Source organism: Strigops habroptila, chromosome 8 (genome assembly GCF_004027225.2).
Source record: "Strigops habroptila isolate Jane chromosome 8, bStrHab1.2.pri, whole genome shotgun sequence".
Lineage (NCBI taxonomy): Eukaryota > Metazoa > Chordata > Aves > Psittaciformes > Psittacidae > Strigops > Strigops habroptila.
Window position 1 is genome coordinate 37529180 of NC_044284.2, and position 12634 is coordinate 37541813.

The 12634-nt window shown below is 46.6% G+C and overlaps 1 protein-coding gene across 8 annotated transcripts in view; it reads left to right on the plus strand.

The window, feature by feature from the left end:
* The window catches only part of IL1RAP (interleukin 1 receptor accessory protein), a 49493-nt gene extending 37070 nt beyond the window's left edge, over positions 1–12423 (plus strand). For 6 of the 8 annotated variants that reach the window (XM_030495343.1, XM_030495344.1, XM_030495347.1 and 3 more), the window contains 3 exons: positions 464–613; positions 1553–1696; positions 11163–12423. In XM_030495343.1, the coding sequence (XP_030351203.1) occupies positions 464–613; positions 1553–1696; positions 11163–11887 (1019 nt within the window). In that variant the 3' untranslated portion in view covers positions 11888–12423. Of the gene's footprint in view, positions 1–463; positions 614–1552; positions 1697–4421 lie in introns of all 8 variants that reach the window. The other 2 variants (XM_030495350.1, XM_030495351.1) reach the window with 1 other exon arrangement.
* Positions 12424–12634: the final 211 nt, after the last annotated feature.

A 12634-nucleotide genomic window follows, 5' to 3' on the forward strand; every position in this document is an offset into this window, starting at 1 on the left:
AGAACTTTGTGGCTTTGATGGGCTGGGAAAATGGTGGCCATTGCCTTTATTTTGCAGCAGGTCAACTTCAGTTGGCTCTCCTAGAAGTACGTACTGTAGTGTTGTCCCAAGAGTTTGCATGCACTGCCAAGAAGGTCATGTTCACATGCTGGCTTTGGGCTGTGCAAGTGGTTTCCATCAACAGATCAATCTACCATCTGGCTGCTCCCAGGGTCTTGCTCAGAGACAGAAGTCCAGCCTGTGCTTTGACTTGTTCTGCCAGGCCAACCAGACCTAGTAACTGCGAATGGGGACTCCAGCGTGGCCATCCATCATGGCCTGCCAGAAAAGTCTTGGGTTGGCCAGCTTGGCTGCTGGCTGTTCCTCTGTGATGTTTGGCTACATGTGACATAAGCGTGTTCCTGCATAGCTGAAGGCTCAACCCACTCTGTAAACCATACCCCCTATTTCTTTTTGAACCCAGTTGTAGCACCGAAATACACTGTGGAGCTGGCCTGTGGACTGGGGGCAACCATCCTGCTCATTGTGGTGTTGATAGTCGTCTATCATGTTTATTGGCTTGAAATGGTCCTCTTCTATCGGGCTCATTTTGGAACAGACGAAACCATCCTAGGTAAGGAGTTAAAGGGCTTACGTTTATTTTATCCTGCTACAGGTCAGACACTTTGTTTTCATATAGCAGTGTTCATATAAGCTATTTTTAACCCTCTTGATAGCATAATGACATTTTGACCTTCCATTTCTATACCTGCATTCAGTTGTGTGGGTCATTTTAGAGCAAGAGAAGTCAGGTTTGGGTCAGGGGAAAGGAGAGAGAAGTCCTCTGTATTCTCTGCAGTGGTAAAGCATGGATGTATCAGGCTCCCTGGGGCACTGCCGTGCTGATAGCTATCTGTTTCATCTGGTCTAGAAGGTCAAAATAAGTTGCCAAGTTTCAGTAAGTCCCTGGTTTCTCTGATGAAAAGATTCATTGAAATCCAGGATTTGCTTTAAAATGTGGGAAGGCATCCAAAGGGATGGATCTGGAGTCACCTTTCTGTCCTCAGTTCTTCCACAGCTTCCTTGTGTTGCTGGGAGTTCATCTCTTAGGACTCAGAGCTGAGACTTCTGCCTCTGTAGGATGAGGAGGGTGTTCAAGTCCTTGCAGCTTGTGGTGTGAACCTGCCAAGGGGGTGCTTGAAGGGTGTAGGCAGGGTTCAAGTCTCTGTCTGGTGGACTTGCATGTGGATAGACAGCAGTGAGAGGAAGCAATGTCAGAGATGTCAAAAGACAAAAGGACCCTGAACAGAATGTGTTGGTCATCTTGCTGTGGTCTCATGGCTTCAGTGACCCAGCAGAGTCTGAGTGCCTGCATGTTCATGGTGGGTAGTTAAAGAGGCAGTGCTGCTGTCTTGTAACTATGTGTCTTAATGTATGGTGCCCAGGCTTAAAGTGAGCCTTCATATAGCGAGCCTTCAGTGCTTTTCCTGTGAAACAAGTCAAAGGCTTAGCATGTGCAGTATCACAGGTGTCTCTTCTGTCATTTGTGTTTCTCTGCACTTCCAATGCCCAGATGGGAAGGAGTATGATGTGTACGTGTCTTACGCACGCAACGCGGAGGAGGAGGAATTTGTGCTGCTGACGCTGCGGGGAGTCTTGGAGAATGAGTTTGGGTACAAGCTGTGTATCTTTGACAGAGACAGCCTCCCCGGGGGAAGTGAGTATTTCACAGGGGCTGCGCTCCATGCACACCCTCTCTTTATTGTTCTTTGAGGTGCTGAAAACTGGTAGGAATTGGCCTATCCAGATTAACTTTATCCTTTGGTTTTTTCCCCATCTCTGTTAATGATCTCTTTTTGATATCTTCTAATGTTTACGCTTCACATGACAATGTTGCAGATGCTCCAGACTACCAAAAAGGCTGTGGTGGGCAAGTGGTGGTGGTTGGTTATTTCAGTTGCTCTCCCCAGCAGTGATGTGCAGGAGTGATTGATCTATCAACATAAGGGAACCGGACCACTGACCTTCATGCAAACCCTCTGAGCTGCCTTAAAAAAAGGGAATAAGGTCAAGGCTAGAAAGGAGGCAGAGGCAGTGTGATACTGACCAGACTGGTAGCTCACAGGGTGCCTGCAAAAACTAGGAATGTCTGCTTCAGGGAGGTGCAGAAAGCACTGTGCCAACGTCAGTGAGAAGATAAAGTGCCCTCCCAGAAGGCCTCCCACTCAACTTCATTAGAGAGTCTAAATCTTAACGTGGCATACAATTGAGTTGCTATGATTACGAGTACTTTGTTGCAGGTAGTGAGACTCATCTCTTCGCTAAGATGTAGATTTTTTTTCACTGTTTCAAGCTAAATCATACAAGGTTCTGGACACGGCATCTCCTCAAGGGCTTCAGGGAATCACCAAGAATGGAAGTTTGTGAAAACTCTCCAGATATGCATACAGTTACACAGCTGCCACAGCAAGGGCACAAATCTAGCCAAGTCTCTCAATTTCCAGTGTCCTGGCTGTATAATCCCTGATGCCTACTAAAAGTTCAAAACCTGAACTTTTGCCGGTGCAGACTGCCATACTTTGAATTCATGGGCTTTGAGTCAGGACCCCACTGATGACAGAACCTGTGCTGATAGTCCATTGGGGTCCCTTTTGGGTAGGACAGGGGGAACTGCTGTGGTCTCAGCCTGGCTGCATGACAGAGGGAGCAGAATCAGCCTGGGATCTGTTATCTTTATCTCCTAGACTGTTGCCTGGACACAGCACCTCTAAGTTTGAAGGCAAATAAATATATGTGCCTCAGGGGACAAGGAGACAGCTGCAGTCCTGGTGGTGGTCCTTCTAGCGAGAGCCTGGATGACATGGCAGGGCACCCTCCAGGCTCTATTTTCTTGATGCCAGTGTCAGGCTCAGAGCAGATGAGCTGTTCTCACCAGTTGCTCCTCAAGACATACATCTCCTTCCTGTTCCCTTTGCCACTTACCATAGAATAGTTAGGGTTGGAAAGGACCTTGAGATCATCTAGTTCCAACCCCCAACTTCTTGTCATCCTTCCCTTTTCTCTTTGTAGGGTCTTGTTTTCCTCCCAGTGCAACACTCCTGGCCTCCTTGCCCTTCAGTCTCACCCCTGGAGCGCTCCCACCCCTCCTCACTGTGGCAGTGACTACCAGCCTCCATCCAGCACCAGTCCTCTAGGGCGCTGCTGGGGTGGCTTGTCATTGCACTGCCATTTGCAACACTGCTGGGGCTTCCCCATTGCTTCTTAGCCTAGAATTTGACTCATTTTCTTGGGGAAGCATGGTGGGCCAGGAAATAGCTTTTGGCAGCTGGTGTCATGTCCCCAGAGTGTGCATCTGTGTCACAGGAAGAGAGTTATGTTGTCATTGATGAAGAAACAGTGTGAAATGGATTATCCTGCAAGTTTGCTAATGGGAACTAATCAAACTTGCTTGACAGCTAAATGAAGTTGCCTGTCAGCATCATTCTATTTTCTAACCAGCCAAGAGCGTTCTCTTGTCAATGAAGTGTGGGAGATCCTCCAGCAAAAAGTGCAAAGAGGATTCGCGCTTGCAAGGAATTTTCACATTAATTATGGGAAGGTGCCTAAGGACAGTCTACCTGCTGATGTTAGAAAATCCAAGAGGATTCACAGTAACCATGACGTCTCCAGCTCGAAGGGTGTCACTTTTGGGACACTTCATTAAAAGTCCTCAGAGCAGTTTACTTGTCACTTCTAGAAACACTCAAATCTGCTTTCATTAATGATAGAAACAGGAATAGCTGGATGGGTAACAGGAGTTAGGAAGGTAGTATTTCCAAAGCAATTTAACCCATGAAGACACTCAGGGAGGGTGTGAATACTTAGTGTTTGGTGTAGGGAAACTGAGGCAAGATGAGTGAAGGGAGAACCCAGAGTCATTCTGGACATCTGCCAGAGGAGGATGTAAGTAGGCATTTGGGTTTCCTGACACCTCTTCAGGCCGAGACTTTTCCAGCTGGCAATTTTTCTGTTTTGCTCCAGAGCCTCTTTTTCCACTCTCACTACAAGGAAGCTAAATCTGAGCCTACCAGAGCAGCCCTCTTGGCCCCATAGTGTTCATGTAGCGTTGGGTGGTGCCACTGACACATAGTGCAGTGCCTTTTAAATGTAGCTACCTCAAGCATCTGTGTGGCATGGCGGGGAAGAAACACATATGCAGGCAGCCTGGGGCTGGGAGTAGAAGATGTCACTGAAGATGTCACTGTATGGGGCAGTGAGTACCAGTGATGGTGTAGGAGGCCCTACCTGGAATCACTTGCAGGGCTGGGAAACACCAGTATAGTCTCTAGAGAGTGCCTCCAAGGGATTTGATTGTCCTCTTCAAGAGACAACTGGGGTCACACTAGGAACTCAGCAGCATGTTCTCAGCCATCACTAACCACCTCAATGTTTCTTTCTCCCAGTTGTCACAGACGAAACCCTGAGCTTCATCCAGAAAAGTCAACGTCTCCTTGTTGTCCTGAGCCCCAACTACGTCTTGCAGGGAACACAGGCCCTGCTGGAGCTCAAGGCTGGTCTGGAGAATATGGCCTCCAAGGGCAACATCAAAGTCATTCTAGCGCAGTACAAAGCCATCCAGAAGAGCAAACTGAAGGAGCTGAAGCAGGCCAAGGCTGCCTTGACTGTCATTAAATGGAAAGGCGAGAAATCCAAATTCCCAAAGGGCAGGTTCTGGAACCAGTTGCGGGTGGAAATGCCAGTGAAAAAAATTAACAGGAGTCTGAGCCTTGATGGGCTCATACATATCCCTGAAAAATGTTTAACACCATCAGAAATCAAAACAAAACAAACCCCAGAAATCCACAAGTTAGGCCAGGGAGTGGGAAGGAACTCAGACTTTTTGCCATGAAGGACTGCCCCGAAGCATTTCAGAGGATAGTCATGCCTCCCTCCTGCTCTTCTACTGCCCTGGCAGTAGAGACACCACAGATGCATACACCTCCTCTCTGCAAATGCATGTCCTTGTCATTAACCATGAAAAACCTGGGCTCAAGGTTGAAATTTGGGCTACCCAGGTGGGATGCAGCCGGTACCTTGTGGTAGCATGGTATTTGTATAGGCCAGTATACTCCTAGATCCAAGTCCTATGGGACCTTCATTAGCTTCCAGCACAGAACTCCTTTTCTCTCTGAAGTGGCTTCACTCCTTCCTGGTCTTTGGTCCCTGTTGCAGAGGCTGGGGGGAACAGTTTGAAAGATGGCTCCAGTACAGAGCCCTTCATACATGTCCCAGCTATACGTAGTCCTGATTAGCGTAAGATCACAGTTCTGCTTCAGTGGGAGGATTGCAGACTCTCGAGTCTCCTCATCTTTGCTCCCCACATTTCTGAAGGAGCAGGTGCATTCAGATGGTTTGGCAATCTGAAATGACTGTTACAAAAGCATTAAAAAAAACCCCCAAAACCCAAAAAAAAGCAAACCCCAAAAAAAGCTCTATTTGTGTTATAGCATTTCTACTAATAAGTGGCCAGTCTCTGGGACTCCACAGTCTCCCAAGTATCTCAGATCTTTCAGGGCTATAACACTTGTAATCCAGGGGAAATCTCTCGTTAGTACAGGCCATGGAGCATGTCTGAGAGGTGTGCCTTTGTAGACTAAACTCAGGGACTTCACAAGTACTGCAAGGAACCCCAGTTTACTACTGAACCTGCCCGCTGTCTCTGTGCTGCTGGCTGGGGGAAAACATCATGCAAGGTGCTGCCAAGGCCTCTGGAATGACACTTGGATGTGTGTCCAACACCCCAGGAGACCCTAAAAACTTGTTTGAACTTACTAAAAACTACACTAGCTCTATCCAGCTGTGTAAGACTATGAGGAAAAGCTGAGAGAGCTGGGGTTATTCAGCCTGGAGAGGGCCAGAGACCTTATTGTAGTCTTTCAGTACTTAAACGGGGCTTATAAGATAGATGGGCACAGACTTTTTAGTAGGGCCTGTTGCAATAGGACAAGGAGTAAGGGTTTAAACTAAAAAAAGGGAGATTCAGACAAGATTTAAGGAAGAAAATTTTACAGTGAGGGTGGTAAAACACTGGCATGGGTTGCCCAGAGAGGTAGTAGATGCCCCATCCCAGGAAACATTCAAGATCAGGTTGGATGGTACTCTGAGCAATCCAGTGGTCTAGTTATCCCTGCTCATTGTAGGGTGGTAGGACTAGATGACCTTTGAAGGTCTCTTCCAACCCAACCTATTTTATGATGCTATGAAGATTCAGTGCTCTCTGCCTGTGTGTGTAAAACGTCACCATTCATAATGCAGGGCTCAGGTTTAATCTATACTTAGCCTTACAAAGCAAATCTCCACCTGTCTTATTTCAAGCCCAGAGTTGCAGAATAGGGGATGTATCTCAGGTTCATCAACCTTTGCACAAAATGTAAATATAAAAACCACTGAGTACCAGTCCTTGCTTCAGTGGGAGGCAGCAGGCACAGGAGAAGATCTGGTGAGTTAACCCCTGCAAGACCAAGGAGGGAAGTGTCCCTTCCCTTGTAGGACAGACCAAAGCACAGCGGGACCCTGGCATTGACTGGTATTGTTGTTGACAATATTTTTATATAAAACTACAAGCTCTGGGGGTGTCTCCATACTCCTACAGCTCCCAGTGCAAGGTCCTGCCCACTTAACTGTGGAATTCAGTATTATGCACACTAAGTGCATGCTTATTTTTTATTGATAATGCTTGCTCCTGAGTTACCTTTGACTCACGCTTTCACTCGGTTGATGTCCATCAGGTGAAGCATATCCATTCATAACGGCATTAAAAAGCACTATGATTTGCAGTCTACAGATTATTCACCCAGCTGAGCAGGAAGGTTTGAGGGCATCCCAGTAAACAGCACAGTCTTAAAGGTGTGGGGCTGGATCCTGGCATCAGTGAAGCCTCTTGCTCTTAGCATCCTATGATTAATAATGTTATTCCAGGGCAGTGGGGAGCTGGCATTGGGCAGGTACTGTACAAATATGGAACACATAGAGCTTCTTTCTCACCCTCTTCATCCTCCCCACCCCAAGTAAGCTTCGCTTTAAGTAGGTAAAACTGCAGTTAGCTTCACTGAAGATACTCAGAGGTGCTTAAAAGCTTTGCTGTTACAAGCTTTTCTACTGTATCTGTGGAGGGAAAGAGATGCCTCCCACACTATAGAAAGCTTCATTTGTATTAGATAACACCCAAAACCATGCTCAGTTTTGTGAATCCCTTGCAACCATGTCATTTTGCCCAGCTTCACCTTTTTGTTTGTGTTTTCAGCATCTCTGTGATCAGCTGCCCAATCTGCAGGCAGAGGGAAGGCCCTGAGGCCAAAGCAGAACTGTGTTAGATTCCAGTTTGATTTTTAAAAAAATAACTCAAAAATACACGTAAATTCAATTAACATCCCAGACCTCACCACATCACATCTCATTTTTGGCTGAGGTACCAAGAGAACTGCTGATGTTTTAGTAAGTCTGATTATTTTAAATAAAATAAATAAATGAAATAATTTTAAATGAGGTTAAATCCACCTCATTTGTTTTGCTGATTTTATTCAAAGGGTTTTCCAAATAAATGATAGACCAGGATTTTCTCCAGCATACATTGCTATATCCTTGGTGCCATTGCAACCCCAGAACAGAATTACTGAGATACATCAGCAGAGCACTCACAAGGCAAAAGGTGTGATGGTCTTAAGGGAGCCTAAGAGGTCCAGAGGGAGCAGCGTGGAAGGAATACTGCTGGAGCAGGCTCCACTCCCTTGGAAGCTTTACCTCTGGCTTTGCTGGGAGCTGTCAGGCCAGGGGTATAGCCCAGTCCTAGCTGTAGTGCAGATCTGCAGAGCACCTCATATATGCCTGCCATTTCATTGTATGCCATGTGTGGTTTCCATTGTGGGATTCTGTCACAGCATGTTTATTTCAGTTGATTCATTCGAGTTTCTGTGCTCTAATCTAACATTTATCAATATGCAGCTCATACAAAGTTCCTCATTGTTATTTCATGGGGAAGCAGTGTGGCATAAATTGCAAAAAATACCTTCCCCATGCCATTTGATGTTGTACAGCTGTTCCAGAATTTTCCCTTCTTTTTTCTGTATGTTTTTGCCTTTTTGTTATTTGGTCTGTGAAGTGTCAGTATTATTTTATTTTGCTTTTCAATAAAACATTTCCACTTTTGCATTTCAGTCCTTGTGCATTTCTCATAAGCATAATTTTCCTCCCCATTATGTCTGCAAAAGGCCATTAAAGAAAGATGGCTGTGTAGTCCAAGCATCAGGATCATTTGGGGACACCTCCTTAGCAATGGGGCATGTTTTTGTCTGTGTCATGGTGTGCCTGCAGCTATCCTGAGGCACCGCCACTGCTACCAGGGCCATGCAAGCGGAAACACAGTGACACACAGCATTCAAGTGTCATCCAGTGGCAGACATGCACACACAGAAAGCCACTGACCCAAAGAGCACTCACTTGGTGATCACAAGATAGAAAGATGGGAAGGAGACATCATCCCTTGGCTTGAGAGACCAAGCCAGAATGTTGGAAAACTGCCCTAACCACAGGAATCAAACTCACTCTTCGTCTGCTTTGCCCATCACCTTCCAGATAATTGGGTAGAAAAGGTTCATTCAGCTTTGTATTTTCTCATCCAAGCCACTTGCTGGTATTTTTCCCTGTTTGTATGCTAGCAGGTACGTTGAAAGAGAGCCTAGCACTTCCAGACCTCTAGCAAAATGAATACTTGAGATAATCTATGGATCTGGGGTCTACGGGATATGTGTATGGGACTTATGAGCCCCCAGCTTTTATTGGGCTGGATCGAAAGTATGGCTTTTATAGTCTTTTGTTACATCTCTGGGGTGCATTAGGCAAGACACAAGTAAACAGAAAAAAATATGCAGTGTCCTTTGTAACCATGTAGTAAACATGGGAGTTTTTCAGTATAAACAGATATCCAAGAGTATCAAATTCCAAGCTCCACTGGTACCCAAATCCCCAGTGTTACTGCTGCCTGTTCCATCTTGTGCTGTTGGTGTGTCCGAGAGGGGCCATCCTCCCTGCGCACTGTGAAGTGGCCACTCAGGATTTTTCATGAGCTGGAATTACAGTGTAAACTGAACATCTCAAGCTATCCTGGTCAGCCAAGTCTAAATGCATCCCATTCTCAGACATAAAATTTATCTTCGGGAATTTGAGCATTTTCCCTGCCAAAAAAATGTCAAGTCTCAGAAAGTGTTGCAAATTCAAAATTGATGAAAGAAAACTGTCACTGTCAGCTCAATCAAAACATTTAATTTCAGCAGTGTTGGGATCATTTGCATTAATTGAACTTGTGCTTTTTGAGCAGGCAGGTACAATAGGTGACCTCCCAGGGGCTGCTCCTGCCTACGTTTCACTGTGATTTCTATGATTCCAGTTTCAAAAAGAAACCTTTCAAGCCAGGAAAGAAGCTTTTTCTTTCACAAAACATTGAAGCTTGGCTGATTTCAAAATAGATCTCAACCAGTTATAGAAAGGTTTGAATGAGGTCTGGACTCAGTAAATTAGGAGATTGCTGCCAATTCTTTGTGCCTTTGAAATAGGGTGTTAAGAATGATTCACGGCGTTAAGTGACAATTCTGACAGAACTGACTTTATCATCTACTTTTGGTTTCAATGAATCAGTGTTTTCATGTGTGTGTCGAAGGAAATCCGGCCAAACCTTGTGTACAAGAGAAAATGCTCCAAATAGCTTGATTTAATTTCCAGCATTACGTTAAAGAACCAGACAGTGCCTTACTTTCTCTATTCCACTGCCACTCACCATCCATCTCCCAGGATATAACTGTACAGCCATTTTTCCTATTGCAAGTTCTTGGTCCCCACACAATCTAGTGACAGTGAGTTTTACAGCTAGTCATATGTCTTTGAAAATAATTTAAAAAAAAAAAAGTATTGTTCTTTATAGTATTAAAATAAGATGCATCCAGCTGCAACACAGTGCACCTTCTGCTATGAGATAAGGAAAGAGACAGTCAAGTGTTGGAAGAATAAGGGGCATTGCCATTGTAGGGAAGGAGCAATATTTTTTATTGATACAAAAGACCATTGTTCCACTGGCAGGGAGGGAAATGAGTATCCAGATAGAGGACTCAAGGCTTTAGCATTTAGTGTGAAAGGCAATGGAAGCAGCAGGTAGCCCTTCTCCCTAGGACAGCTTTTTGCAAGACATTCTACAGGGAGTTTTTTCTCTCTGAGTGTGCAAGAGCTCTTACTCCAATGATCCCTGTCTTGGTTGAACCACCTTGTCCTCAAGTCCCCTCCATCTCAGGCACCCCACTCACTAAGTGGGTGGGGTTTTTAAGTTTTTATGGTTCTGTTAATCAGCTTGGGTTAATTTGCTAAACCCCACAGCCCTATTAATTCACATCCTTTCCATTGCTCACCCATTAGCCATAACATCTTCAATATGCTTACCGCAGCCCAAGCCATAGATAGAAGTCCAAGGTCATCCTTCAGGTTTGCTGCTTTTCAACATTCATAATGAAAGAGATGCTGCCCTTGCCTGGCATCGTTCCAGCTAAGCATCTTGCTGAGCTTTACAAACTACAATTAATCCCAAGAAATGCTTTTGAAGGATGGTATTTTCACTCCCCATGATGGCTAGGGGAACTGATGGAGAGGCTTACGGCTGACTTTTGCTTTCTAAGTTTGGAGGCTTCCATTTCTGGATGAGAGAGCATGAGAGGGAGAGTGGTGGGACTCAGCAGTGCAAGCTGTGGCATGATGACGTGATTGCTTCACTTAGTTGCCCCCATACAAAGGGCTGCTAGAGCTGTGGGCAGGTGGTTCCCAAACAAGACCTGCCCTTTATCAAAATGCCTGCACTTCACTGGGCAGGAGTGATGCTGTGCAGGGCAGAAGTCAAGAGTATGTCTTGGCATATCCTGCCATCCTTGCTTCTTATTTACCACTTCAGCCTTCTCAAAAACCCACTGCAAAGCAAAAATGCTGCTATTACTCCTGCAGTCCCTGCCAGCAGGATCACAGGCAAGTTGAAAGTCACTGGACTTGCGCCAGATTTCCCTCTGTGGGAAGGGGGGATCTGTGCAGGTATGCCACCAAAAACCTTCCTTCAGCTTTTCTCTTCCTGCTCCTTCCCCTTGTGCACCCCAATTCCTCTGCCCTTGCAATTTTAGATACCACTGAAGCGGTGTTTGACTTCATCCAGAGGAGCCGCAGGATGATCGTGGTCCTGAGTCCCGATTACCTGACAGAGAAGAGCATCAGCCTCTTGGAGTTCAAGCTGGGCATCATGTGCCAGAATGCCATCGCCACCAAGCTTATCGTGGTGGAGTACAGGCCACTGCAGTGCACCCACCCCAGTATCCTCCAGCTGAAGGAGTCTGTCTCCTTTGTCACCTGGAAGGGAGAGAAGTCTAAGCGTTCCGGCTCCCAGTTCTGGAAGGCATTGCGGCTCGCCCTGCCGCTGCGCAGCCTGAATGCTGGCACTGGCTGGAACGAGAGCTGCTCCTCCCAGTCGGACATCAGCCTGGACCCCATCCAGAGGAAAAGGAGCCGGTTGAAAGGTCAGCCTAACCCACGGGGTGCCTCAGCAGGGACTCTTGCTCCCAGAGGGGCAGCCGCAGCCCCCAAGTCAAAGGCCAAACATCGAGCCAAGCACTTCTTGACATGCCGGTGTTGTGGGACCTATTGCAATGGTGGCAGCAGACTCAAGCACAAGCATCGGGCTGTGGCTGGGCACAGGTGGGACACTCAACTCTGCAAGCCGGGCTCAGGCAGGCCCACAGCGCAGGGGGTTCAGGGCAGAAGTCGACCTGAGCCCCCATCGGCACCGGCTCCTGGTCTTGCCCTATGCCATTACAGTGACCTGTCAAACAACAATGACTTCTATGTACTTTAGCCAAGTGGCTGATGGTACCACAGGTGCTGGGCAGCAAAAGGAACTCACTGCAGCCTCAGCAAAGATACTTTTATGACATGGTGTTTCTCACCATCCATCCCATGTCAGCACAAGGACTGCAGCAATATCACCGGTGCTGGTGATGTGAGCCAGGGACATGCAGCCACACACAGAGCAGTGGCTAGGGGCTGCCTGCCTGGGTCCCTCTCCTTAATTTAAATTGTAAAGTGGAGCTGAAAATGTGTTTCTCTGGCATTGCTTTTCCTCATCTGTGGTTGTGTTTGCCCCAAGACTGCTGCTGGGGTTGGCTGTGGGAGGGCAGGTCCCCAGCCAGGGGTTGGGAGGGAGGGAGATGAGAGAAGCTGTGCTCCTGGAATTAACCTCTGGAGAAGGGAGTGCATTTTGCAAAGGATAAAACTTTGCTAATGAGGGCAGGAGTGCACTGTGCAGTATGGTGTGTTATGCACTGTGGTTTAAAACAACTTGGTCAAAAGTTTTAAGACAAGTCCCTTCTCTCTAAATAAAACTGATTTCTTTAACTTGCTGTTGTTATGAGTACCATCAGAACTGTTAAATGCTGGAACCTGTTTCATCAGGTGATGCCCGGGGAGCTGGTTTGCCCAAGGTGGCTGAGGTCCCCTCCTGTTCCCAGTGCTTGCAATGGGCTCCTGGGCTTGGTCCCTCTCCCAGCTTCACCATATGATGAATTTGTTCTGTCAGTTGCATGACCTTTCAAGCAGCAAGAAA